Raw genomic sequence first — 14,798 nt, 5'->3', positions numbered from 1 at the left:
AGGAACTCATCCAGGCAGTGGTGGCTCACATCTGTAATCCTAGCTACTCAGGAGGCTGAGATCTGAAGATCATGACTCCAAGCCAGCCCAGGCAGGAAAGTGCATGAGACTCTTATCTCCAGTTAATCACCAAAAAATCAGAAATGGCATTGTGCCTCAAAGTGGTAACATGCTAGCCTTAAGCTCAGGGACAGTGCCAGGCACTGAGTTCAAATCCCACAACCAATAAAATGATGATGATGATGATGATGATGATGATGATGATGATGATGATGATAAAAAGGAGGAGGTGGGAGCCGGGAGTTTGGCCTAGTGGTAGAGTGCTTGCCTAGCATGCACTAGGACCCGGGTTCGATTCCTTGGTACCACATGCATAGAAAAAAGCTGGAAGTGGTGCTGAGGCTCAAGTGTTAGAGCTCTAACCTTGAGAAAATCCAAGACAGGGCTCAGGCCCTGAGCTCAAGCCCAGGACTGGCAAAAAAAAGGGGGGGGAGAGGTGGAGAAGGAGGAGAAGGAGGAGGAGATGATGATGATGATGATGATGATGACATATGAATGCCAATAATCCTTAGGGACACCAATCTTACTCTTTTCCTAAGATACATGTGCAGAGATAGTGATCACCTCCTAATCCTTCTTTGCATAGCAGGGATGTCCTCACTGAGTAGAACACTAGCACTGTCCTCAGAGGAACTGTCAGCATTTGAACCAACTGGGAGATACTCTGATAGCTTTGAGAGTGAGGGCCACCAGGCTTCTTTTTTTTTTTTGCCAGTCCTGGGCTTGAGCTCAGGGCCTGAGCACTGTCCTTGGACTTTCTCAAGGCTAGAGCTCTACCACTTGAGCCTCAGCACCACTTCCGGCTTTTTTCTATGTATGTGGTACCAAGGAATCGAACCCAGGTCTTCGTGCATGCTAGGCAAGCACTTTAACCACTAGGCCAAACTCCTGGCCCCGCCACCAGGCTTCTTAAGAGTTGGTTACTTTTTGCTAGACTTTCCTATTTTGTCAGATTTACTCCTTTTCTGAGCCAATAACAGATTCCCCCAGATAGATGTCAAGATGCAGGCCAGGTTCCTCAAGACAGTCTGAGTACTCTGAAAGTTTTCTCTGTTACATTTCCAGCTAGATTGTGTGAACATTTGTTATATGGCACCTACTCTGTAGGTTCCCAAGAAATAAGCTAAGTAGTGATCTCTTATACTTATTCCTAAAATAAGTAAAATCTCCTAGAAAGATACATATGTGTATATATGTACATATATGTATTTGTGTGTGCATGTACATACATGTGCATGTGGTTTTTACTTGCTTTGATTTGACAGGGAAGGCTGAGTTGGCTGGTATGATAATGAAAATACATGCTAGCTTATCATTTCTGTAATTTCAAGTCCCTGTTAAAAATCCTGAGCAGTCTACTTTCCCAGTCCTTTGTGATTTCTCTTTTTCATTCTCTTTGGAAACCATAGTTTTCTAAATTTCAAAACTTAGTTTTTAACAGCATGTTGTTGCTGTGGTCATAAGCCCAACAAATTTGGGGGTTTTTTGTTTATTTGTTTGTTTTGATTTGTTTTTGCCTTCCTAAGGCAAGAAAGAAGGAAGGAAAGATAAGTCAGGCTTTGGGTTCTGGAGAAAAAAGCTTTGCTGGTCTTGCAAAAACACATAATTGGTTCAGCCACCAAGAAAGGGAAGTCTGTCTGGATGAGCAGTCAGCTTTGAGAGTACAATGAAGGACCACTGGGCGGGATGTGGAAACCTGTATCCACACTGCCTGACAATATTGTCCATCTTCTAGGGTCTGAGCTTCACGAGCTGCAGAAGATGCTGGACAGCCTCCAGAGCCCCCGGGATCCAGCCCAGGTGGCACAGGCCCTCGGGCTCCGCAGGGATGTTATGCTGCTCCAGCTGGATTCAGCAGTGAGGCATCTTGTCCGGTGAGGGTCCCGGGAGCCAGTCCTGCCTAGCACATTCTGCTGAGCCAGTGTTTGCTCAGTGACTGGCTAGGGCGGCCACTCCTGGCAAGATTAGATAATAAGTTTAAAATAGCCAGAAGCACAGTCAGTTCTAGAACACCAGCTACCCAATGTGTCCTGCAGCAAGGCTGTCTGAGTGGCATCTGTTCCAGTATGCCGGGTTTTAGTCCATGTGGTTTCAAAAGTTTGTATCATGGTTACCTGCTTCCTATGTTCAGGTTGTTTTATTGAGAGCAAAAATTATATATGTCTAAAGATTAGAGTCCCTAAGACTTTTTTGGTCAGTCTCAGGGTCTGGGCACTGTCTGTGGGCTTTCTTATGCTAGGCAAGCACTCTACCACTAGGCCACATTCCTGGCCCCCAACTTTATTTTTAAAGGGGATAGAATTTTCACTCCATTTCTGCAATGGTTAGAATTGGCTACTGGAGTTAAATTTATACATTCCTTTAACCTCAAAAGAACCATCAGATTAAATACTCCACATGCAAAAAGAATGCCTCATTTGGCTAGTTAAAGATACTTCTGATAGGATTTGGATTGAGTTTGAATTAAGATTCACAGTGTTTCTGGAATTTTTTTAGCCCTACTGAGGTTTTGAATTCTAGGCTTCATGTTTTTTAGGCAAATGGTCTACTAATGAGCCATACCTCTAGCCCCCAAAATAAATGTCATATGGGAGAAGACCTGGACCTGGACTAAGTAGGTCTGCCTTTTTTCTCTACCACTTGAGTCACATTTCCAGTCAGCATTTTAACTGCCCAGACAGGCTTTATACTTTGAACCTTCAGGTCTCAGCTCAGATTCCAGGCATGAGTCACCAGGCAGTTAGCACTGCTTATTCTTAAATTGTCAAAATCCATCCACTTCTTTTGGTTAATTCATAGTACTCATATTTGGTCAACAAGGGCCCCAGGGCATGGCACCTTGATTATGTTCTACCCTTAACATTGGGTGTGGCTCAAGAATGAAAACATGGGGGCTGGGAGTTTGGCCTAATGGTAGAGTGCTTGCCTAGCATTCACCAAGACCAGGGTTCGAGTCCTCAGTACCACATACACAGAAAAAGCTGCAAGTGGTGCTGTGTCTCAAGTGGTAGAGCTCTAGCCTTGAGAACGTTTAATGACAGTGCTCAGGCCCTCAGTTCAAGCCAGGACTGGCAAAAAAAAAAAAAAAAAAAGAAAGAAAGAAAGAAAGAAAGAAAGAAAGAAAGAAAGAAAGAGAAAAAAGAAAATATGGGGATTGTACTGAATGAGCTGAAGGTTTTCTTCTCTGCATTTTCTTTATTTTGCCAAGGGACTCTTTGATTGTAAATTCAGTAGGACAAAAATATAATAATAATAATGTTAATTCATTTTCTTTTTGTTGCTAAATAACTTCCTGGGTTAATGAGGCAGATGGGATATAAAGGTTCTGATTGGCTAGATGGTCGTTCAATGGGAGGCCTCTGGGCTCTGAAAGCCCAAGGTCAGAATTTGTAAGGAACTTAGCCATGGTAAGGATTTGGATTGCAGCCATGCAGGATGAACTGTGCAAGGAAGCTGCGCTGTTCCTCTCGAATGCTTTTCCAGGCTTACTTGTCTGAGTACACTCTGCAGGAACAGAGAGCACCCTGCCGCATATCTGCTTTCCACATGCGCCCAGTGTCTCATTCCTGTGAGCTCTTCCTTTATTGCATTTCCCTGGCATTTTATCTTCAGAGTGCTTCAGGTTGTATTTGATGGGAATGGTACAGCTAGTAAGTGGTAAGCCAGAATTAGAACCTAGGCTTGTTCCGCTCCAAAGCCCGAGTACTGGCAGATTCTGAGCAGCTCAGTGGCTGGAGAAGGAAACTCTGAGAGAAAGCAGAAGGAAAAAAAAAGCTGAAAGATAAATGTCATCCCTTTTGATCATTTTATGAACCACTGAACCTGCAAACAAAGGAAAGTCTTATATAATCAAAAGACACAGGAAGCTTAAGGAGCTTTTCAGAGCTCTCGGTAGGACTGCAAATCGGTGTTTACCCTAAGGAACATTTCGTTATGTACACTGAAGACTTTTCCAAAGTTTAAAAAGAACTGAGCCAGGCACCAGTTGCTCACGCCTGAAATCTTAGCTGCACAGGAGGCTGAAATGTAAGGCTCACAATTCAAAGCTAGGGCAAGAAAGTCCATAGACTCTTATCTTTAAATAATCACCAAAAAGCCAGGAATGGAGCGATGGCTTAAATGGTAGAGTGCAGGGACAACACCCAGGCCCTGAGTTCAAGCCTCAGTACTGGCACCAAAAAGAAAAATGGAGACGAAAGGACTGAAAAGTGTTGGCTGGAATGAGAGACATTTTTTTCCATAGCCTGCCGGGAGAAGCACTGGAAGCTGGCAGCTCCAGGATGACAGGACAGCAGCCTTGCAGTCACCAAAGGCCTTCTCCTGCTCTGCTGTAGCATACATCACGTCATAAGATCTGTCATAAGACCATAAGCACAGAACATTTCCTAAAGGGCAGGTTAGCCTGCTCTCTGCCTGCTAGCACAAGACCTAATAGGCAAATGGCTGACTCATGGAGTATTTGGGCCATGAGTCCCTTGTGCCCTCTGTGGGACACCCTCCCTCAACTTAAACAAATGTCTCAGCTTTTCTGTGGCATCCATTACAGCTCTCATCTTTCTTGCTAAACTCTTATTTCCTTTTGGAAAGCTAATTTCTTATGCACATCTCCTCCTCATTTACTTATGGTATAAATTTCCTGCTCTAGTCTTCAGAGTTTACAGTTCTTTTTGTGTGTGGGAGCTGGGGGAGGGGGCGACATGGGGCTTGAACTCTGGGCCTGAGCACTATCCCTGAGCTCTTCAGCTCAAGGCTACCATCCTACCCCTGGAGCCACAGCCCCATTTCCCATTTTATAGAGGTTCATTGGAGATAAGAGTCTCACAGTCTTTTGTGCCCAGGCTGGCTTTGAACCTTGATCCTCAGATCTCAGCCTCCTGATTAGCTAGGATTACAGGCATGAGCTACCATGCCCTGCTAGGGTTTACAGTTCTTGATATGCAAAGGCAAATTTTGTTTAAAAGCAAACCAAACTATTCTTTCTCTGACCCCTGGCTCTTATTTCATTTCAAATTTTGTGTTACATGTCAAGAACTATTGCCCTGGCTGTGGGATTTAAAATAGTTCAACTAGTGCTAGTCTAAAGAAGGTAAATATGACCCCAAGAACATTTATACACATATAAAAGCATCATGACAAAGCTGGAGACAGCAGCTCATGCCTGTAATTCTAGCTTCTTTGGATGAAAGGATGGTAGTTAAAAGTCAGCCCCTTTTCCACCCATACTTGAAAGGAGTAGCTGTCATTCAGGCAACATGACAGGTTGAGATCTGGAAGCTCATAGATCCAGGACATCCCAGACAGAAATACTCCAGACTCCTCTCAACAGAAAGAAGCTGACCCTGTTGGCTACACCTGCCCTCCTAGCTATGAGGATATGGATTGTGGTGCAGGGCTATACCCAGGAAGGAAGGAAGAACCTATCTCAAAATAACCAGTGCAAAAATGGTCTTGGGAGTGTAGCTCAGCAGTAGAGCTCCTGCCTAGCAAGTGCAAATCTCTGAGTTCAAACCCCAGTACCTCCAGAAACAAGAAAGTATCATGATGAAACCCCTTCATCTATACAATTTAATATCCACCAATATTTTTTTAATCCATAAACAAAGCAGTGCTAGTCCAGAGTGTGTGGACTTTTCCTTAAGTGTCATGAGCTGTGAGCGTGTGAGGGTGACGTGGCTGAGGAAGAAACTTCTTGTCCAAATGTGATTTGGCTACAATTGCTTTGAAGACAGTTTCAAGTTTTCGAAGGTGCAGTAACTGCTTTAAATGCAATGCCACCTGTGTTTTGGTTAAGAACATTTTTAGCTGCTGGAAACATCCCCGCCTACCAGTCCGTCACAGATGGCATGTGCCACGGGTTACCACCACTGAGCAACTCCCTTATGAAGAGCATTTTTGCTTCACAGCTCAGCCTGCCTCCACCACTGGACCCCCAGAGCCTCCAGGTGAGTTTTAAAGGTGCTTTCTACCTATGAAAGGCAGGTGGCATGTAGGGAAAGTTGAACCGTGCTTCCATTTGGTTTAAATATTGCAAATGTCTCAAGGCTGTAACAGAATTTTCACTGCCCCCCAACTTTCAGTCACACAGCCTCCCAAGATTACCTGTTCTTCCCAGCCAGCTCTTTTCTGCAAATGCTCTAATCTGGTTGGAGCAAAGCAAATATTTTAATCCCTTCCATTAAATAAATAGTGGTCACAATTACAATACACAGATTAGGTCGGTGGTTACTATATAGTTTATCAAATGCTATCCTGGCAGCAGTTACTGCCTGGCAGGACCATTATGCACCTTTGAAAGGGGTCAAGGTTCAGGAAAGGGAAACATTAGACTTGTGGGGAATCAGGACAGCAACAGATTACAAACCTATCTGTCTAACTGGTCATGACCGTAAACGTTCATTAGCTCTCACAGTTTCTGAGGACCAGACAGCTGGAAGTGGCTTGTGTGGGTAGTTCTGGCTGTGAATTTCTCATAAGAGGCTGCGATTGAGGAGTTGGCTTGGGCCATGATCATCCTAGAGCAGGACTGGAAGAGAATTTGCTTCCACACTTCCTCACACAGTTATCGGTGGGTGTCAGAAGATTCGCTTCCTAGGTCATCCAGGTAGACTTCTCTACAAAGCCTGCTCACAGCATGGCGGAGTACTTCTCCCATGAACAACGCATTCCCTGCACTCCCTAGGCAACGTCCTATCCCTTCCGCCTTACTCGATTCCCTGGAAGTCAGTCTCCAAGGCCAGCCTCGCTCAAGGGAAGAACAAGGAAACCCTGTCTCTAGATGGAAAGAGAACCAAAGAATTTGTGGGGCTATCTTTCAAATCACTTTGCAAACTAAAGATGTTGGCTCTAAAAGGTCCCACATAATGTTTTGTTATCATCAATTCTTAAGTAACTGATGCTCTATCCACGGCAAGCAAAGTCCCACATTTCCACGCTGTGCAATAATGACTCTCTGCCCACTCTTGAGTGTTCATTTAGATCCAGAAGACAAGAGTTGGGACAGGGACCATTTGGCCTGCTCCTGCTCCTTCTGCCTTTGGGTCTCCCCTGGGATGAGTTGTATACAGGCATCCCTGTCCTTGCTATCAAAATCAGTTCCATCTTTAGAAATTGACTGAAGCCATAATCTGGCCTAGACATATGAAATGGGGTGGAACCAGCAGGCCTTCTAGATGCAGAGTCGCCCCTGGGGTCACAGATATGGAAGGGTTCTTTGTTTTGTTCATGGAGAAGACAGGGACCCACTGATCCTGAGTTGATTCCTAGAATTCAATTGCCAATTTTGTTAAGGTTCCTAATAACAAGAGCATTCAAGTAGGTTTCTTCTTGTTAATAATGAATATGTCCTGTTGTTATTATATAGTTCTGAAATACTAATACCAGGACTAGTTACCCTGACATTATGACTATTCTCTACATCATTGGAGATACACTATCAGAAGTGCTTTTACATAACAAAGAAATTGGGATATGGACACTGAAATCCTGCTTATAGGTAGATGCCTTTAGCTTAGGAATACAGTACAGCGTGCCACGCCTATTATTTGGTTCTTTTAGGCATTTGCACTGTTCCCTTGGAGAGCATCTCTGCAAGAAGGAGGACCATTTCCAGTTATAAGTAGCTTCCCAGACACCCTAGAGTATAATATCCAGGTAGGTATAGTTTCCCTTATCTGGAGAGAAAACTGAACTCAGGCTTCAAAGCAAGGTGTCACCAGGTGCACATGCCAGCAGCTTTCCATGTTTAGTCCTTTATGATATAGGCCGGGTTTTAATTATGAAGCTGTAAACTCCATACTTTGAGGTGAGTCATGTTTGCTTACTATGGAGGAGAGGAATCAAGGTCTCAGTACATTATCAGCCTGGTTGTCGCCTCAGCTGAAGTTCCCATAGCCTAATGACCTAGAGAAGAGGCCCCCATCTTTACTCACAGTCTGGGCCTCTTACAGAAACTGCAGATGTCAGCAGTTCAGAAGCATGTGACTCCCGCCCCACCTGATGAGAAATGAACGTTTTAAACAGGACTCCCAAGATGAATTTCTTTAATTCGTCATTGTTAATTGCTTCTATTTTTTAAATTGTTAGCCTCAGTTAATCATTTTATTAAGTAAATAGTATCAATCATTGTATTATGTAAATAGTAGTGGATATCATAGAATTTTTATATGTAGTACTCATACATGCACACACACACTTTTAGTGGTACTGAAGTTTGAATGCAGGACCTGATATTTGCTAGGCAAGTGCTCTACCACTGAGCCAAGATCCTAGCCTTGTTATATTTTTGTAGTTTTTTCTATTTTTATCAGTACTGAAGTTTGAACTCAGGGCCTTGTACTTACTATAGTAGGTGCTCTGACCATTGAACCATACCTCCAGTATTGTTTTTTTGCTGGTGTGTGTGTGTGTGTGCGCGCGCACATGTGCGAGCGCACGCTACTACTGGAGCTTGAATACAGAGCCTCTTATTCTCATTCAGCTTTTTTGCTCATGTACAAATATGCTGTAAGTAGTGGGAAACTTTTTACTTCACAAAGGCAAACATCTACTAAGTTTATGAAGAAGTTTCAGCTATGTTACTCTGGTTCATATAGATTGTTCTCACAATTGAGGGGGTGGGTTTTATTAACACAGTTGTTTCTACTTTTCTTCCTCAAAAATGCGTATAAGGAAGACATGGATGTCTCCAAAATGGACAGTTTCTTTTTCCTTTGTTTTTAGTTGTGCTTCTGTGGGCTGAGTGACCGGGACTGCAAGGTGGCTCGTGGAGAGCTGGTGAGCATGCAACTGCTAATGGAAGATGTACTTCTGAGCAGCTATCATATGATCATGGAGGGTTCCTCTGGATGGAAAGCCACACAGGACAAAAGTACACAGGTATTCTTGGCAAATAGTTACATGCTCAGCCAGTGCCATATTGTACTGAAGGACCTTCTTACTTGGGAGATTGATGAGAGAGCTACATCTTGTCCCTACAATCTCCCAGTGGGTACCAGGACTGTGCTAATGCCACATAGAAGCAACACTGGGGCCTAGGTGGTCTGTAACAGTTGCTTCGAAGCATTTTTCTTTCACAGTAAGTCCACAACCCGTTATATTTCTATTGCGTTTCATCGTAAAAAGATAAGGGTTATGAGAGGTCCACTAAACCCAATTGGAACTCAGCCAAATAAGTTCCTATGATTCACTCATTAAGAACTGAAGTTGGAGAACCAGAGGGCCATGACAGAAACCAGGTGAGCATCTCATACCTGGCTTTTCTTCTCTCACCACTCGCTAGCCTGTGGGTCCTCTTGACTTACCCATCTGCTGGTGAGCTACCAGAGACACTACCTACATAGTATTATAACACTGGACATACCTGGTAATCAGGCAGAGGTGCCAGGTAAGCTGAATGGAGCTTCTGGGTGTGTGTGTGTGTGTGTGTGTGTGTGTGTGTGTGTGTGTGTGTGTGTGTGTGTGTGTGTGTTGGTATTGGGGCTTGAACTTAGAGATAGAATGCCCTTCTTTTGTTAGCTTTTTTCCCCTGGAGACTGGTTCTCTACCACTTGAGTGGAGGTGTGACTCCACTTCTGACTTGTTGCTGATTAAAGACAAGAGTCTCATGGACTTTTCTCCCAGCTGGCTTTAAACCATGATCTTCAGGTCTCCCTTTCCTGGGAAGCTAGGATTATAGGTGTGAGCCAGGATTATAGATATAGGCACCTGACATCATTGTGATACTTTTGCCACTTGAGCTTTGCCTCATGTGCGTGTGTGTGTGTGTGTGTGTGTGTGTGTGTGTGTGTGTGTGTGTGTAAACCTGCTTAGAAAAATCACTTCCTTCCAGACAACCTTTCATTGGTTTACAAACTACTCCAAGAATATACTCCAGAAGTCTAAACTAGCACCCCCAAAATGGGGACCAGAGTCAAGCCACAGCCTGAGTATCATCTTGGTGCAAGAAAAGCACATTCCTTGCATACCACAAGACAAACCCCATGATTTAAATGAGAACATTCAGATGGAAGAATCTTGGACACCCAAGTTTCTGCGCTAGAAACAGAAAACCTGATGTAACTGGATTCTAGATCACTGCTTTTCATACAGCTAGAGGAAGATTATGGGTTGCCTTGGCCCTCAGTGGGAGAGCAGGCGTCTGAATACTTATTTCTTTCACATCATTGAAGATATTTTTTTTAGGGAAAATATCAGTGAACAAATGAGACAATCGTAGTAACACTGCCCTGTTGAATTATAAAGTCAACAGAGAAGTTGAGCTTGCTCATTTATTTGTGTGTTTTTGTTTCTATTGGTTGTAGAGCTTGAACTCAGAGTCTGGACATTGTTCTTGAGCCTCTTTGTGTTCAAAGCTAGCATTGAGCCAGAGCCCCACTTCTGACTAGTTGGACATAGTCTCATGAGGACTTTTCTGGCCAGGGTTGGTTTCAAACCATGATCCTCAGATCTCAGCCTCCAGAGTAGCTAGCATTACAAGCAGTGAGCCACCTGTGCCCAGCTTTATTTTTTATTTTTTTTTGCCAGTCCTGGGCTTGAGCTCAGGGCCTGAGCACTGTCCTTGGACTTTCTCAAGGCTAGAGCTCTACCACTTGAGCTTTAGCACCACTTCTGGCTTTTTTCTATGTATGTGGTACCAAGGAATCGAACCCGGGTCTTCGTGCATGCTAGGCAAGCACTCTACCACTAGGCCAAACTCCCAGCCCCTATTTTTAAAGGATGGAAGAAAGAACAGGAGTTAAGACGAAGTGAAGTTTCCATTTCATGTCCCATGGAACTGGTAAAAATTTCCAATAAAAATGTTTTATCATAACTCCACCCTGTAGTACGGAGAAGATGCCAATCTCAACTATATTGAATACTTCCCAGAATGCAGAGGCTATACAGAAGAGGCTGTTTGTTGTTGTTTTTGTTTAAGGCAGATGAAATAATAGTGTGAAAATAAGAAGTTTTTAAATAAATGGTTTAAGACCCATCAGAAAGCTGAGGTGAAGCCATTTCTAGCATTTTTGCACACTGTTTTAGAATAATATTCAACATCTGAGGTCCTTCTTTGCTTCAGTTCTGTCAACCATTCCTCCTGGGGAAAGGACTCGGTTTTCAAAGGTTTTGTTCTGCATGGGTGTATGTACAAAGTTATTCCATAGTGGTCCACTACCAGTAATGATTCATTTCTATCATGCTTTCAGCCAGATTGGTCCAAACTGCCAGGATTCAGAAATCCAACTCAAAGCCGCCGGAAGGCCTCTGCTCTGCTGCAGGGCAGGTGCTGTCCCCTGATGTCGCTTGCCTTGCTTAGATCCTTCCTGATACTCTGGAAGCAGCTGGAAGTACTCAAGGAATTGTGGGGAACACTCAGGCTGCGAGACCAGGACATGGACTCCGTCTCCCTCCACAAACAGTTCTCACAGCTCTATGAGTGAGTGTTTCAGAAGCAGAAACTCGTGTTTGTGAGTAGAGCCTGGGCTTGGCAGGTTCTGCCCCATGTTGAAAGGTGAGATTTGGTCCACGAACCCTTGGATGCTGTGACAAAAATACCAGGCAGAATAACTTAAAAAGAAGGAAGATTTCTTTCTACTTGTTTTTAACCTCCCTTCCTTATAACTGGTCATTTTTGATGGCTTGCATCTCTTGTTTTAGATCTTGCATGGGCTTCTTTATGACCTTGATTTGGTTTTGAGTGCTCTCTTTGAAGTCCTCTAGCTGAGTGGCTATACTTTCATTGGACTTTTGTTGGAATTCATTCAGCTTTCTGTTTGTGGATTCCATGAATTCCTCTATTAATCTTTGGTTAGCTCCATCACATTCATGTATAGCCTTATTTATGCTTTCATTGTGTTTACGAGTAGCCTTGAAGAGCATTTTGAGGACTCTACTCTAGGTTTTTCACTGACTGCTCTGTTGCCCGGTTATTTTGAGTGGGAGATGAGATTCCTTAGCTGACCATTTTTTTTTAGTTTCTTGTTCTGACCATTTGGAAATGAGAGCAAGACTAATACCATACAAGACTGCAATTTTAAGATAAGAACCAACGTGCTCTATAGCTGCACAAACTATAGAAGTTCACAATCTTAGACAGGTATTTTCACTCTGTCATTTAAAAACAGATCCAATACCACCACTGAACACAATTTTAAGGCAAAAAACAACCTGAGGGGCCACGAGTTTGGCCTAGTGGTTGAGTGCTTGCCTAGCATGCATGAAGACTGGGGTTCAATTCCTCAGTACCACATATATAGAAGTGGTGCTATGGCTGAAGTGGTAGTCCAAGGACAGTGCTCAGGCCCTGAGTTCAAGCCCCATGACTGGCAAAAAACAAACAACAACAACAAAAAACCTGATTCATATGAAATTTAAATCTATCTGAACCTACAGAATAATTTGACAAATACAGATATCGTCTGGGTCAACAATAGTCAACGGTAAGTCCACAAACTACAAAATCAAAGAAGAAGCAAAGGACCAGAAATAGAGAGGTATTATAAAAGGAAAGAGGAGAAAATAAGAGAAGAGTAATGTAGGGAAAGAAAGGAATACAGTGAAAATAACTGAGACCCTAAAGTGAGTGAAAGGGAAAAAGAATGAATAAAAAATTAAAAACTAAAAAATATATAAAAGTAAAAAAGAAAAATTTAAAGAAAAAGAATATATATATATATTTATATATATGAGATCAATTTAAAAAAAAAAGCTGGGTGCCAGTGGCTCATGCCTATATCCTAACTACTCAGGAAACTGAGATCTCAGTATCGCAGTTCAAAGCCAGCCCAGGCACAAAAGGACTTGAGACTCTTATCTCCAATTAACCTGTAGAAAACCAGGAAGTGGGGCTGGGCTCAAGGGTAGGGTGGTAGCCTTGAGCTAAAGAGCTAAGGGACAGCACCCAGGCCAAGTTCAAGCCCTACAACCCACAAAAGAAAGAAAGAAAGAAAGAAAGAAAGAAAGAAAGAAAGAAAGAAAGAAAGAAAGAAAGAAAGAAAGAAAGAAAGAAAGAAAGAAAGAAAAGAAAGAGCTATAGAGCGAAAGGAGAGAGACAGCCCAGGCGCAAGAGTCTGTGAGACTCTTATCTCCAATTAACCACCAGAAAAACAGAAGTGGCGCTGTGGTTCAACATGGTACAGTACTAACTTCAAGCTGAAGAGCTCAGGGAAAGCACCCAGGCCCAGAGTTCAAACCTCAGGGCTGATGAAAAAAAATAATAATAAAACACCTTAAAATTATGAGAATTTAAGGAAGTGATACTAAAATTTTAAACAAACTAAGATTAAAAAATAGGGAATTGACTAATCAAAATATAATCTGAATTAAGTATGTATATAATGAAGGAGAAAGCCTACTAATTGCTGTTGCCATATTTCTAGGAGTGAACAGAACCACAACGAAGTAAAAAAGGGGAAAAAAGGGATGGAGGAAAAGTGGGAAAAAAAGATTAAAAAAACAAAAATGAAAACATTGAGAATGAAATGACAACTTTGAGATTTCACCTAACTCCAGTTAGAATGGCTGCAGTCAAGAAATCTAATAACAAAAGATGCTGGCAGGGATGCGGCCAGGAGGGATCACTACAACACTGTTGGTGGAGTGTAAACTCATTCAACCACTATGGAAAGCAGTATGGCAGTTCCTTAAAAGACTAAACATAGAGCTCCCCTATGACCCAGCAATCCCACTCCTTAGCATTCCCAAATGTCCATAAACAAGGGCATATTAAAGCTACTAGCACAACAATGTTCATTGCAGCGTTATTTACCATAGCAAAGATATGGAACCAACCCAGATGCCCCTCGGTAGATGATTAGATCAAGAAAATGGGGACTATGTCATAAGAAAGGGTATCAATGTTTGTGAAGTTAAGCACCTTCTATCTGGTGAATATAATGTAACCCTTCTATTAATCACAATAAAAATTTTTAAAATGTGGTATTCATAGACAATAGAATTCTATGCTGCCATCAGAAAGAATGGCATAGCCCCATTCATAAGGAAATGGAAAGATCTAGAAAAAATCATATTAAGTGAAGTAAGCCAGACTTAAAGGAACACAGGCTCCATGGTTTCCCTCATTTGTAATAATTACACATCTAGGATTCTCCTAGCAGAGGATCACAATAGCTCAAAAGCTATGTACATATATGGTCATAAAGAATGAGATTAATGAATTGAACTCTAGGTTATGGAAATAAGAAATTTACCTTTGTGGTTGTTGTTCTTAATGTACTATGTGAAGTTATTTCTTTTCTCCTTTTTTTCCACTTATGGTTAATCTCATGTGGTTACTGTATCTGACTTTGTTACCTGATATATTGTATATACACTTATTTGTTTATTTGAAATAGGAAAGGGAAAGGGGAAAACAAGATGGCTGGGAGGGGGAAGAGGGAGGGAAAGGGGCACAAAAACATGAGAAGGGGTATCAAGGTTCGAGTAGTATCTGACCCCACTATACATTATCCTGACAATAAAATACAATAAAAAAGTAGTAAAAATTTAGAAATATATAATTAGAAAAAATTCTTCAGTTTATTAGGGAAAACTTGTGTCTCCTCTGTGTCCAGGATCCAGACCCTTGATGGAGTCTCTGATTTCCTTGTGATGAAATGTTTTCCTTTGGCTTTGTTGGTTTTTCCAATCATTGTTTGAGTGGGCAAAAAAAGTTCTGCCTTACAGACTTGGGGTATCTGTGACTGTCCTCCCAGGCTAATTTCCTGGCTGAGCAATGTGTTTTGTGTGTCCCTCAGAAGAAA

The 14,798-nt window shown here is 42.4% G+C and overlaps 1 protein-coding gene across 1 annotated transcript in view; it reads left to right on the top strand.

The window, feature by feature from the left end:
- Window positions 1–14,798, top strand: part of LOC150059829 (uncharacterized) — a 156,383-nt gene that overhangs the window by 94,518 nt on the left and 47,067 nt on the right. The window contains exons 30-34 of the mRNA XM_090338323.1: window positions 1,796–1,934; window positions 5,852–6,002; window positions 7,615–7,710; window positions 8,779–8,934; window positions 11,244–11,473. Of these exons, the coding sequence (XP_090194449.1) occupies window positions 1,796–1,934; window positions 5,852–6,002; window positions 7,615–7,710; window positions 8,779–8,934; window positions 11,244–11,473 (772 nt within the window). The remainder of the gene's footprint in view (window positions 1–1,795; window positions 1,935–5,851; window positions 6,003–7,614; window positions 7,711–8,778; window positions 8,935–11,243; window positions 11,474–14,798) is intronic.

This window comes from Megascapheus bottae, chromosome 8 (genome assembly GCF_031878675.1).
Source record: "Megascapheus bottae isolate mThoBot1 chromosome 8, mThoBot2.hap1, whole genome shotgun sequence".
In the NCBI taxonomy this organism is placed as follows: Eukaryota; Metazoa; Chordata; class Mammalia; order Rodentia; family Geomyidae; genus Megascapheus; species Megascapheus bottae.
This window is presented reverse-complemented; position numbering and strand designations above follow the sequence as displayed.